Below are 13349 nucleotides of genomic sequence, written 5' to 3'. Positions count from 1 at the left end.
CTACATCATTCCTCTTGGCGTTTTACTCATTTGTGTGATACAGTTTGGACTGATTTTGCTTAAACAGGAGCTGAGATTGAGGCTGGTTTTGACCCGCTTCTCTCTTTGGCGTCGGTTGCAGAACCAGACTCGGACCACCTCCTTCTCCAGATGGAGACCTTTGGCTATCCGAGCAATTTCCTGGGAGGACGGCTTATTTTTTTCCACAAAGCTGCGCTCCAGAGCTTCTTTAGCTCCCAGACTGCAGAGTGGATTAAAGGACAGGAAGAAGTGGATGAGTATAAAACTAAACATCGGTGAAGGGTCTTTAAGTCTTTAGTGAACACAGATGATACCTGATAGTTGTTCTCCTTTTCCTCTTGCGCTCATTCATTCCAATTTTATCACTATACAAGGCTGCAGGAAGGGTAAAAGAGATGTGATTTGAATGTTTATGGCCCATTGATATATGCATTATGAGATGAGGGGACAAGAGAGGATATTGGTGAATTTTGAGTGTGCTGTAAGTCATAAAAGTTGGTATTTTTTTTAACTTTCCTAGGTGCTGCAAAGCATGAGTCACATCTTAAAGTATGGGTGTAATACAGATCTAAAAAATCCAAGGTTCATAAAAAAACCCAAGTACAATTACAACTTTACCTTCTCATCAAAATTTGTATAAATGCTGTAAATGGAGATTCAGTGAGAGGACAGTACAAATGACTCACCTCCAGCCAGCTCAGCTTCATCAAGCCATTTAGCCAGAATGGCCTTCAGCTTGCAGGCGTTCTTGAAGCTCAGCTGTAGATTTTCAAATCTGCAGATTGTCGTCTGGCTAAACTCTGATCCGTGCACTGCAGCAAGAGCCTCACCGACGTTAGTCTGTGTGTAGCCTGAAGGTCAAAAAGAAACAGAAGATTTTGATGTGATTTTGATATGAAGGAGAAAGGCAAAAATAGCAAATTGTGAGATAATTGGTTTGAAAGATTAAAGCTCCTGCAAGGAACTTGAGGTTTGTGCCAATTTTGGTGCCCCTCTATGGACAAAGTATGCTTTAACTCTTTATTTTTTTTTTCTGTTCCGTCAAAGGTGTTCTTTGACTAAAAATTATGTAACTGCCAATATGTCTCATGTGAATATTTGCTGACTAAAATGTAAAGCATAGGCTTTTTTTCCTGTCTCATCTGACACCTACCCCTGGTTCCAGGCAGTGAGATTTAGAAAACAGGAATAATCCATATCCTATTACTGATGTCATTACTCTGTTAAGTCAAAAAGTGGCAAAACAGTTCATTGAAAAATAAATAAATAAAATTAATTTTAAAAATAATTAAAATAAAATTAAATAAATTTAAATTGGTTTCATGACTAGGCATTCCCCCATCATTTTAGACTGTTACAGAAATACACACCTAGTTTGATCCTGCGTATTTTGAAGTCATTGGCAAACATCTCCAACTCCCGGATCTGTGGGGAGTCCATCGCAGGGGCGTCTTCTGGTTCCCGCACACTCTTCCTTTGGGAGTCAGTTTTCATCTCTGCAACTGTGGGGCCCCCGGGGGCCTCATCAGTGGAGAGGAAGGCCGAGGGCAGTGAGGAGAAACTGTGGCTTAATGCACAGGAACCGCTACCTAGACCATGATCTGGAAACTTATACAAGCAAGGGGTAAGAGACCCTGGGGAGAAAGAGGGAGAGAAAGGAATGAGGCAAAAAATAGAGGGAGAACACTTGAAAGAAGAAAATTAGCCAGTGGGAGTCACAAAGGAGACCCTCAGACTGTCAGAAGGGTGCTAAAGGCAGAATAGCCATAATTCCCACAAGCATGCTGACAGTCTGTGCTTCAGCTGAATGAAAAGGTGTTGACAAGCTTTTGTTGAAAACACAGAACTGCTAAGAATACAAACTCCTGCTGGGGCCTGATAGCTCATATTCGGTTGTCAATCATTTCCACTGAAAGTTACAAAGTGTTTTATAGATTAAAATGGCAAAGTTCTTTGATTTGGAAAGAGAGAAAACATCCAAAATCCTCAGCTGACCATGCAACATCCAGATATGTAAATCAGTGCCTTACATATGATTTAACAAACACTTTCATATTTCTTGCAGGAAATCTTAACTAACAAAGCTGGGAAATACATTTCACATAATTTCATAATAGGTTTTAATAGTTAGTTATGTAACACATTGCAGACTTTATAAAAATATTAAAATCTCTTTATTACTTCAGCCAGTGGCTGCAGTTTCAACCTTTTGTTACCATTGAAGTAAGTGAAAGAGTGCCAGACGGGGAAAAAACCAACAGGTGTACATAGTAAGATGCCTCTTATGGTAAAAACATTCTGCAAAGCTACACTACACAACAACAACCACTGCAACAACAACAACTCCAGGGATCAAGTATAAAAAAAAAAATCAATCAAGAAAATAAATCCAACTCATCAAGGCAAAGGACAAGACAATGGCCAGTGTCCAGTTTCTCAATTAACACAAAAATGTTGTCTTGTCCTCTCTTAGTTCTCTGAATATTGAGTGCATTTGGTAATAAAAACATTGGGACTCATTTACCAATATCCTGTTCAGATTTTTCTGAAATTTGTTCACAAGAAAGGTTTGAAAAGAAACCTTTGTCAAATTTGCACTCAGTTACTTCAAGTGTGGTACTCTGATGGATTCCATCTTTGCAATAAGCGAGTTCAAGAAATGCCATCCCTGCTGGATATTCCACAGTCAAATGTAAGTGATATTATTAGAAAGTAGAAGGAACAACAACAACTCAGCCATGAAGCGGAAGACCACATTAAATCACAGAGCGGGGTCAACAACTGCTAAGGTGCATGGTGCGTAAAAGTCACCAACGCTCTGCTGATTCCATAGCTGAAGAGTTCTGAACTTCCATGGCATTAATGTAAACACAAAAACTGTTCACCTGGAGCTTCATGGAACAGTTTTCCATGGCTAAGCGGCTGCATGCAAACCTCACATCACCAAGTCTAATGCCAAGTGTCAGATGGAGTGGTGCAAAGCACACCGACACTGAACTGTGGAGCAGTGGAAATGTGCTCTGTTGAGTGATGAGTCATGCATCTTTGTTTGGTGGTCAGATGGACAAATCTTGGTTTTGCTGATGCCGGGAGAACATTACCTGCCTGACTCTTTGTGGCAAGTGGATAATGAATGTTTGCTACCAACACAGAAATCAGATGATTTGACTCGACGTGAAATGACATGCATCATGCTATCAAAGATGGCACTGTTAAATGTTGGCACATCATTTTAACACCTGTTTGTGAAGGAAGGTTTTTACGTTTACAAAAAATCCTACTAATGTGCTGAGTTTATAGTCCTAATTTTACACATAGCAGTTTAGATCAAACGTTGCATGGTCAAATTAAAATTTGACCAGATTTTAGTTTTATATTTGTGCATATTACTTTATAATAGAAAACAGCTAAATTGATGTTAAAAAATGCACAAAAATATTGCTTTAAATTGTATGTGACTGCATCTCTTAATCCAGCAGATTTCACTACTGATAAGAGCAAATTTAATAATTTATCCCGTCATATCAGTACTCTAATGTGCATGCATAAGAGCAGTCTGTAGTGTTGTTAGATTTTGTTCTGAGGTAAAAGCAAATCACAACGTTGGTGAACATGGAAACTTCTTAAAAGGTAAGGTGGGTTTTTATAAGTTTCTTCTTATTCTTCAGAATGGTTGGTGAATGAGGCTGATACGTGCTGATAATGCAACACTCCCCTCTTGTGTTAGTGTGACTGTGGTGCAGTACAAACTGTATTATACAACTGTAATGAAAAAGACTTGAACATCCATCCATCTGTCCCTTATCTATGCTGCTTGTCTTGTTTTGGGTCGTGGGCGGCTGGAGCCGACCTCAGCTGTGACTGGGTGAGAGATGGCATACACCCTGGACAGGTCATCAGTCAGTCACTTGGCAGACTCAAAAACATTCATCCTATTCATCCTAGACTTTAATATATAATGTAAAATCAAGTATAAGAAATTGCATTCTCTTCAGTAATAACACTGGTTGTGTCTTTTGACATGCAGGACTCTGGCACATGGCATAATTTTTTAATGCTGCCTGATCACAGTAGTGTAGGACCAATTTTTGCCTCTCCCTGCTGGAAAATAGTAGCAGAAATAATAAATGCAGTTAAAGCCCTCGTGTACAAAATGGCTTCAGTTCCAAAATTGGAGTGGAAAAAAGGATGCCATCATTGACCGGCTAAATTGTTCAGTGGGATCCATACAGCAGCTGTGTCGCAGTGTGGCAGATTCTACAATAAAACGCTATGCATGGGTGATTTTCTTCAGGGAGATGTTGGACTCTCTCTGTTAGAATCTCTTGTTAGGACTGCAGGAGGTTATATCTGGGGAAAAATATCTGCCCTCCTCTCATTTTAGTTCTTCATTACAGGCTTTGTACAAACTAAACATTGTATGAGCACCATAATGACATATCTAGTAGTGACGATGCAGCTTTTGAGCCTGAGAAAGTCAACAGTTTGAGGCCTGTGTGGATCAGGTGGAAGAATGTGGCTCTCCTCACAAGGATGAAGAAAGAGTTTGCCTCAGTTGTGGCCTCAACCTGCAGGAGTTTGTATGTATGCAATGGAGACTGACTGGGCAGAGAGCCCCGTTAAAGCAGGGGTAGGCTTAGCAGGTTTGTGAGGGCAGCTAACAAGCCTGTGTGGACATAGACCCTCCAGATGCTAAGTATGAACCACATCCAAAGAGGTTGGCGGCATTAGCAGGTTTATGCTTAGAAAATCAAACAATCTGAGAAGCATATGGTCCATTCTACAGGTCTTTCATATTTTCCCAGCTTACCACCCTGTAAAGATGCAGTGGCCAACTTTTTAGCAAGCAGTTCCTTATTTAAAGATCCAGCAGAAAGGATGCAACTTCAATTTGGTTTTCAGACCTGTTTTATGCCATCTGAGGCATGCTTAAAGGAATTTTGTTAACCATCTCCCTGTTTAACATGTATAGCCTCAAACAGCTAAGCCGTGGGCTTACTTTTGTATGCTGCCTGCTGTGGCTGTAAGCCGAGTTGCTGAGGTCAAAGAGGCAAAAAAAAAGCTTCATATAGCTGAGGAACATTTCATATATTGAAAACGCTCACATTTTTCATAGGCTTTTAAACCATTTTACCAAAGAAAAATAGATTTTAAAAAAATCTGGAGTGGCCAATTTTTTTTCTGACCTTCTGTCATTTAGTCCACATAATTAAAGGGTTGAGCTTAAAAGTCTATTAAATGTGGCACCGAATTTCACTTTTACTTGAATGAATACGTTTCATTTTTTTCATCTAGTGTAGTCTCACATGGCTCCTACCTCTGTGAAACCTGATTTTCACTCTTCCTAATCCCTTAAAATACAGTTTATAAGTCTTTCTTTGACATAATTTGTCTTATTTTAAGAAATCATCCTTTTTTCTTAATCATTTTTGACACACCTTTTTTCCTAAAGATGTAAGTCGAAGAAGCAATCTAGCTGACCTGGAACACGTTATGCCTTCAATCTGTCACCTGACAACACAGACTCAGAGATAATTAAAGTGACTAATGAACTCCAGAGGGTAATAAACTGACCAGCCGTGTAATTTGAATCCTAATACATTTCCTCAAAGCCTTTTGACACCATGGAGCAGCAATGTCAAATAATTTTAAAGTGTATAGACACAGACAGCTCCATTTCCTTAAGTCTACACTTGAATTGTTAAAGTTCTCTGCTAAAAGAAGCAATACTATTTCCTTTATTCAATTTTCCTTTCATTTTCTAGTCTATCACTGGGGCTTTACCTAGGGTTTATTGTATTTGTTCTCTACAAAGTTGACATAAATGATCATTTCTCTAACATAGAAATATAATAAGTGTGGGCTGAGTTACATGGAAGTCACACTGAGCTAAGCTTTAGTTACATGACATAAAACTGGGCTGAAACTCACAAAAGCTATCCATGCATCCACCCGTTTTCTATACCCGTTCTTATCCCATTCAGGGTTGCAGGGGGGGACGATTTTAGAGTCACCAGTTAACCTACTGAGCATGTTTTTGGTGGTGGGAGGAAGCCGGAGTACCCGGTGAGAACTCACAAATGCACGGGGAGAACATGCAAACTCCACACAGAAAGGCCCTGACTGGGAAACAAACCATGGATCCTCTTGCTGTGAGGCAACAGCCCCCTCACAAAAGCTACCCCTACTCAATTTTTCTCAAATATTTATGTTGGGTGAACTTAACTCTTTTTAGTTAAACTTCACTGTGGAAACTTTCCAACTCAAAACGTCATCTTTGAGTACTTTTGGTAAAGCTACATGTTCTTCATTCATCACTATTTTCCCTTATTTCTAACACTTTAATCTTGAACATATGCCAGTCAAGTCAACAAACTTCAGTGACTACAAGTGACAATAACTGAAAGGTAGTTGTTTTCCAACAGGTTTAGTATGCCATCCATTTTAAATTGTGGTTGCTCCCCACAGGTGGAACTTCCCTAGTAACTTAACTCATGGTGCAAATGCCCAAAGGCATTCTGGGAAACCTCTGCAAATTAAGGGAAGATTGTCAAATAATTTGAGTCAAATTACAAAACTACTTAAAGTGATTGAGTACTGTTCACTTTAAACTAAAATGTGTTCTAGTAACACAGAAAAATAGAGCTGAAATAGCTGTGTTTGATTTAAATGAACACAACTCAATTTTTTAACAACCGCTCTAATACTTTATCAAAAAAGTAGGAAAACAGAAGTTTGTTGTGCTCTACCCACATGTGTACATAGATGAACAAAAGATTTCCAAATCTGTCAAATTAAAAAATGTGATAGTGGTACACGCCTTTGTAAATATGGGAAGCTCCTTTTATTAAATATGGAAGTTTTTAATAACTAAGTGTTAACGTGACTGTTTGATTATATCAATCTGTTCAGAGCTAAATGTTGTCTGTCAAAATATTTCTGACACTTATAGAAAGACAGATGATTGACTGGCATTTGGCTTGCAGAGATCTTCTGCCATGAATAAATAGAAAATGCTTTAACACCAACACCAGCACTGACAGATTTCACAGAACCACGTACTCCTACCTTCATTTTCTCTTCTCGCTCCGCAAGACGAGGAGGAAGTGGCAAGCCGCCTTTGACAGTTATGTTAAACAAGTGTGCTGAATAACTCAAGCGTAAGGCGAGCTAATCAAGGCTGAAATTGATTTTAACTGGTAGCAGATTTCAAATTAAATGCAAATAAACAAGTTGTCTGCTCAATGTATGGGGTGTAACTGCAGGCCAGGAATGGCAATGATGGGAGTATGTGTGCATATGTGAAACAAATTGATGGTGTGATCATTACCTTGCAGTGGGTTTGCAGCGCTCACCATGTTTGGGTGAGGGACACCGCATGTCTGCAGGATACGAGTCTGAGAAATACTGGCCGAGAGCATCTCCTGAGCTAGAGAGAGAGCGAGAGAGACAGAGAGCGAGAGAGAGAGAGAGAGAGAGAGAGAATGTTATTTGAATACATTTTTATACTCTAGTGCTTTTTAATCAGTGTTTTTAGACATTAGATAAAGGAAAACTGGTTGACTATCACAGTTTTACCTCAAACATCTTAAAATAGCTTGTGTTACCTTTAAAACACCTTCAAAGATGTTAATAGAGTCGGCTAACAAAGATCTCCCTCACAGCTGGAGAAAATAATATTCATATTTTGTTCTTAATGATTAGGGATGCAACATAAAGGATTTTCGCTTATATCCTAAAGCAGATGTAACCCATTCAAAATTACATCTTAAGAAGCTTTAACCAATTTTAATTTTCACTATCTGCAGTATATAGTTTTGTCCAGAGGGCAGTGGTGGCGCTGCAGAGCAGATAGTATTACAGCAGCACGCCTATGAACAAGACAGATCGACAGATAGAGAACAGGAGCACAAGCTAGGCAGACTTCAAAGCAAAACTATGCTGTGCAGTGTTACAAAACACAGTCTGAAAGTTTACCTATGTTTTTTTAAGTAAAACGTTCCCCCGGATGAGTTATAAAAGACCAGGGGGTCGAGGATTGCAGAGGACTCTCCAGTGAGTATTTGCTTCACTTCTGCCATTTGAACTAGCTAACATAGCTCAGTTAATGTCATGTATGCTAGCTTGTTTCTTTTGTGCGTGTTTTAAATTGTGATAGCTTCCAGAAATAAAAGTTAACTAAAGCCAAGTGGTGTAAAACTTAGGTTTACGAATTAAAACACAGCAAGAGACCATTAAATAAGATGCAATTCATGTTGTCAGGTATAAAAATGCCAGAGTTTTAAATATAAAGCAACTATGGAGCACATCGCTCCCTCTCTAGTCTATCAGAGCATTTCCACAGCCGGTGCTCCTGACCAGCAGCAGCGCGTGTTTGGACCGACACTTCACTCCGCTTCGTTTGAGATGCGCTGGAAGTCTATTTTCGCGTTAATACCTGTCAATCAGAAAGCTCCAGAAGAGGAAGTCACAAGCGTAGAATATCCTGTTCTTTCAAAATACAACACAATGTACAGACTCCCAATTGTAAATCATCACTGTATCACCATTACATCTCATCTTGGGTCACCGAGACGTCAGTGGGTCACAGAGCTACAACGGAGCCATTGATGAGGAAAAGTTAAATTTGGGGATATTTAGCCAAAGAATTTTACATAAAACCACAGATCTTTTAAGCAAACATTAACCTTTTAACTTCCTAATGTACTCACTCAGTGGCGGAAGCAATAATATCATGGACTTACACTGAAAAGGATGATAAATTAAGCCCCGAAGGTAAAATAGTCCGCTGTTGACATACTATTCCTGCATGAACTTGCAGTTCTCTCGTGATCTCTTCCTGCTAATCAGGGCTGTGCGCAGCGGCGCAGCGCTCTAGACTTGCTTCCAGTGGGCGAGGTTGCTCGCCTTTGGTCTGACCAAACTCACAGCGCTTCGGTGCACGGTGCAGTTGTCCTATGTGGAAATTGCAGGTGAGACACATCCATCTGGCATGTCAGGTTAGTAATTTCTTTATTTGCTGTAAATTTATGTATTTTGAGATGTATTAAAAGAGAATAGATCATACCTATGTTATTCTCTGCACAATAGCCTTATTACTCTTATGCATTTTTTTTTTTTTTTTTGATAGGCATTTTTTTTAGAAAGAGATTGTTCATAAGACCCGAGGGAACTGTGCAACTAAAGGCCTTTAAACCTGAAGGGCAATGCAAATAAATCGTTTTAAAAAATGGGATTACTTTGGAGGCAAATGTTGCACCTTTCTATGCACATCAGGAGCAACATGTTTTCCAAATATGTAATGAAGATTCTAAAATGGCATTGTGAAGGTCTACGGTGTGTATTGCTCTGTCCTCTGATAAACAGGGATATTGGAGTGGAAGATAAAATGAGGTTTCTGCCTCTCTCTCCTTTGGTCCATGCATAAAGGCACCTTTACACACTGCCAGGAGGTCACTGTGTCATTCACTGCACTGCTTCCTCTTTTCAGCCAAGTCAACTGGGATGAGGGACACACATTTTTTGAATAATATTAATAACCATATTAAGGGCACATTTGAGGTTTGCAGCGCACCTGTTTGTGTTACAGACTGGTCAGAGGAGTAATTTCAGTGAGCTGATTGATCCAGAGCATTTATAAGCCTAGTTTGAGGTCAGAGTAGATTATGTTGTTAAATGTGTTACTGTATCACAGTCATGTGAGTTTGCTCACATGGACATGTCGGGCTGTCTTTCTCCTTCTCTGACCAGACTATGTGAGGCAAAACAACTCAGCACTGGCCACAGACAGATATGAAAAGAGGACATTTTTGCTCCGCTGTTTGAATGAGTATTTTGATTGGCCAGATGTGTGCTTGTTGGGAGCGAAACTTTGAAAAATTTAATATTGTTCGAAATACATCAGCAGCAATTTTGTACTGTGAAATTACATTGCTGGTGTGAAAGCTTGCATTGACTTGCTACAGGACCAGGTAAAATAACTAAATAAAAAAAAGCTCCAGGTGTGCAAGGGCCTTTAGTAGCTGAAGACATATACCAGAGCTAAAGCGGATGCATAGCAGGTGTGCAGAGGAGCAGTTACCCATCAGTGGATGACAGTTTGCTTCAGTTATTTTCATCCAGACATCCAGGTAAGCACAAAAAATATGAAAATACTGCAGTGATAGAAAAAAATCATTCTACTCCGGTAGATGAACATTTATTATTTTATTTTGTTTGTTATTTTATAAAAGCTCTTAATTTTAATTTCTTTATTTTAGGTACTGTTTCTCTTAAACTTGAGTAGTAGGAAAGCAAGACATCCCAAACTTAAAGGACAGCACAAAGGGAAAATAAAACCTGACTTAACTGATAAACAAAGTACATTGCTTGAAAGAAAAATATTTCATGTTCATGTTTTTGTCGATTTAGGTGTCTTAGTGGTCCAGTCTAGAACTCCACTGATGTATTTGCTTGTATTGCTAATATTTACATCTTATATAGGCAAAATTTTGAAGCCAAAATATTTGTTGTTAATAATGTCGAAATTTTCATATCTGCTGATACCTGTTTCGTATTTTTCATTCCAATTAAAAATGAATAATTCTAATGATTGAATCAGACTGACTGATAATTAATTGGCACTTCATGTATAAAAGCACCCGATTAATTGCAGCATGCATTAGTTGACACAAAATACCAACACCATTACCCACCTGCCATCATGCCATATGTGGCCTGCTGGTTGCTGTAGTGACAGGGGGTGACTGGGTAATGTAGGCTGGGTGGGCCGCTTCCAAGAGCATTGCTGAGGGAGGAAGTGGACAGGTGCATGTGGGAGCGCTTGGATGGCTGACCCAGAGACAGCCCAGAGGACACTGATGGAGACAAACATGGTTACAGTGATGCTTTAACAGGCAGCTGATTTGAGGATGGAGAGACTATGGACACAGCTGCTGCATGTTAAATAAATGTTCAAAATATAATATATTATTCTTTCACATAAAACAGTTAAAAACAGTTAGTATATGGAGCATCAAATCCTTAAATTTGATACATAACAGGTTCATAATTTCATTTATCAAAAAGACAGTTTTTAACCCATATCAGATATTTGATGATTCTGGAGAAAATGTATGGAAGCCCAGAGGGCATGCATTTTTCTTTACTTTCTTTTTCCACAACAACAAAATTTTGTGTGTTTTTGCCATATCTAAATAACAAAGCTAGTTTTTCTGAGTTTATCTTAAATGCTTTATCAAGCTTTGGAGAAATTAACATGCTATCAGAGGAAAACCAGCATCATTTTCCTGTGATAGCATAACTACTGACTGAGTCAAGATTTCAAGAACTGTCCCTGTTATCAGGGAGAAAACAGAGTCAAATAAAACATCTGGATGCAGGTCCTGTTTAGACTTCAAAAGAAATAAATCAGTCAAAACTTGGCAAAGCTTTAAACAGATCTGTAAGATCTTTTTGGCCTGAAATTCAACCATATCAAATGCATGTGCTCTGTAAATTGTGAAATTAACCTTTAGGTGTTAAAAAAGTGATATTTTCACCCTGATGTCAAATATTCTCACCTAGATCAAAAATACTGCCTTTCTGTGGATGCTCCTCTCTGTTAAAAGTTCTTTGGTACATTTTAACACTGTTCAGGTCTGCTAATCACAGTTATTCATGAATTCATTTTTTGATGCAATTTGGTGTTCACTTGAAGAACTAATGCATGCAAATGCATACTATTCAGATGCACTCTGAGTTAGTAGTTAGTCACCAAATCAGGTACTGACTTTTTGTGGTCTCTTGCATCTTTTCTGCAGGCTATTACATTTATAAATAAATCCACTACAAATTTGTAGTTTGATTTATTTTTACATTCATTTTGAAATCCTTTTTTCAGCATTTGCATAAACCCAGTGGAAAGCAGAAATTACAGGCCAGGTGAATGTTGTACTCCTTCCTAAAATTCTGTAAGTACAGGGTTGTTCAAGCACAAAAGTCTGTTTTTCAGAGTTTCTTTAATCATGAATAGGCACAATGTACTGCTGACTTTCTGCATGATCTAGCGTGTTCTGAGCTATAACAATAGGAAGACACTAAAAACCTCTGCAAGTTTGCTCTTCATGCTTAATGCTGAAAAATCCCATGGGGGATTTGCCATACTGATAACATATTCTTAGAGCAATTACAGTTTTGGACCTAAGCAGCTACATTCATTTACATGATTTAGATTGGCCTGATATATTTCTCCAATTCAGTTCATCCTTCCCACTGCTCAAGAACATAACTATGCCTTGAGGTGGAGCTAGGGGAGGGAGGAAAGCATGTCTGATAATTCTGTAGGTTAATTAGTGCAACTTGTAGCCATGCATGGACATGACCTCCTTACAGCACCTGGGACATCAAAAATAATTAGCAGTTTAGTCAATGTTGTTCCATGGCTTCATAAAGCAGAGAAAGAGCATTGTTGTTGGAGGCTGCTATGTTGTAGCTTAAATCTAACATCCTATCTTCATTTTTATCCTGATGATGATTCTGACCCATCTGAAATCAGTATGATTCAATGTAAACATATCAAAGCACTTATTTCTGATTTTTATTCTACTAACCCAATGCTGTTTTATATGACTGTCATCAAATAATTCACTTAAAACAAGTTGTTGTTTTGATCTCATTTGCAACTGCGATGGATGGATGCAAACTTACTGATATCCCATCTTAAATACTACTAAAGGTCAGTACTAACACCAGTGATGGTATGGAACAACTATAACAAACATTCCAATCTCCCTTGATTTTGTAACCTGAAAGCATACTTTGAAGGGAAAAAATATGCAGAAAATAAGAAAAGAAAAAGAAAAAATTGAGTCCAATTTACCTGCAGAAACCATGCTGTTAACATGGGAGGTGGCTGGAAGGCAGTCACTGGTCGATGCATGATGCATGAGGATGGGTAAGGGTGAATCTCCAGCAAGTGGGCTGAAAGAGTCAGCGCTGAATGCCTGGCATGCCATGTTTCAACTGGATGGTCCAAGATGGAGTTAGATAGGTTGGTGTGTCCTTTTTGCTTTATGTAGTCTTATCTTTCATTGTATCTTCCTAGTCCTTTGTCTTCCTTGTCTTGAAATCTGTTCTCTTGCCTTCCTTTCTTTGTCTTACCTCACTTTGTCTTGTCTTCTCTGGCCTTCTTTTATTCTGCCTTGTCTTCTTTCACCTTTTCTCTATCTCGTCCTTTTGCTCCCTGACTCAGCCAAGCATACTTCTAACTTAAGACACTTGGGAATATGCAGGTAGAATACTGTTACAGTTTACCTTTGTTTCTCAAAGAGAAACCAATGTCAGCATTT

The 13349-nt window shown here is 38.8% G+C and overlaps 1 protein-coding gene across 1 annotated transcript; it reads right to left on the bottom strand.

Moving 5' to 3' along the window:
- pou1f1 (POU class 1 homeobox 1) lies at window positions 1-13016 on the bottom strand. Its single transcript, XM_041807178.1, has 7 exons — window positions 12881-13016; window positions 10716-10877; window positions 7352-7450; window positions 1392-1655; window positions 708-872; window positions 336-396; window positions 1-241 (listed from the first exon to the last, which is right to left on the bottom strand). The coding sequence occupies exons 1-7, from the start codon at window positions 13014-13016 to the stop codon at window positions 1-3; spliced, it is 1128 nt and encodes a 375-aa protein (XP_041663112.1).
- Window positions 13017-13349: the final 333 nt, after the last annotated feature.

Source organism: Cheilinus undulatus, linkage group 15 (assembly GCF_018320785.1).
Source record: "Cheilinus undulatus linkage group 15, ASM1832078v1, whole genome shotgun sequence".
NCBI lineage: Eukaryota > Metazoa > Chordata > Actinopteri > Labriformes > Labridae > Cheilinus > Cheilinus undulatus.
This window is presented reverse-complemented; position numbering and strand designations above follow the sequence as displayed.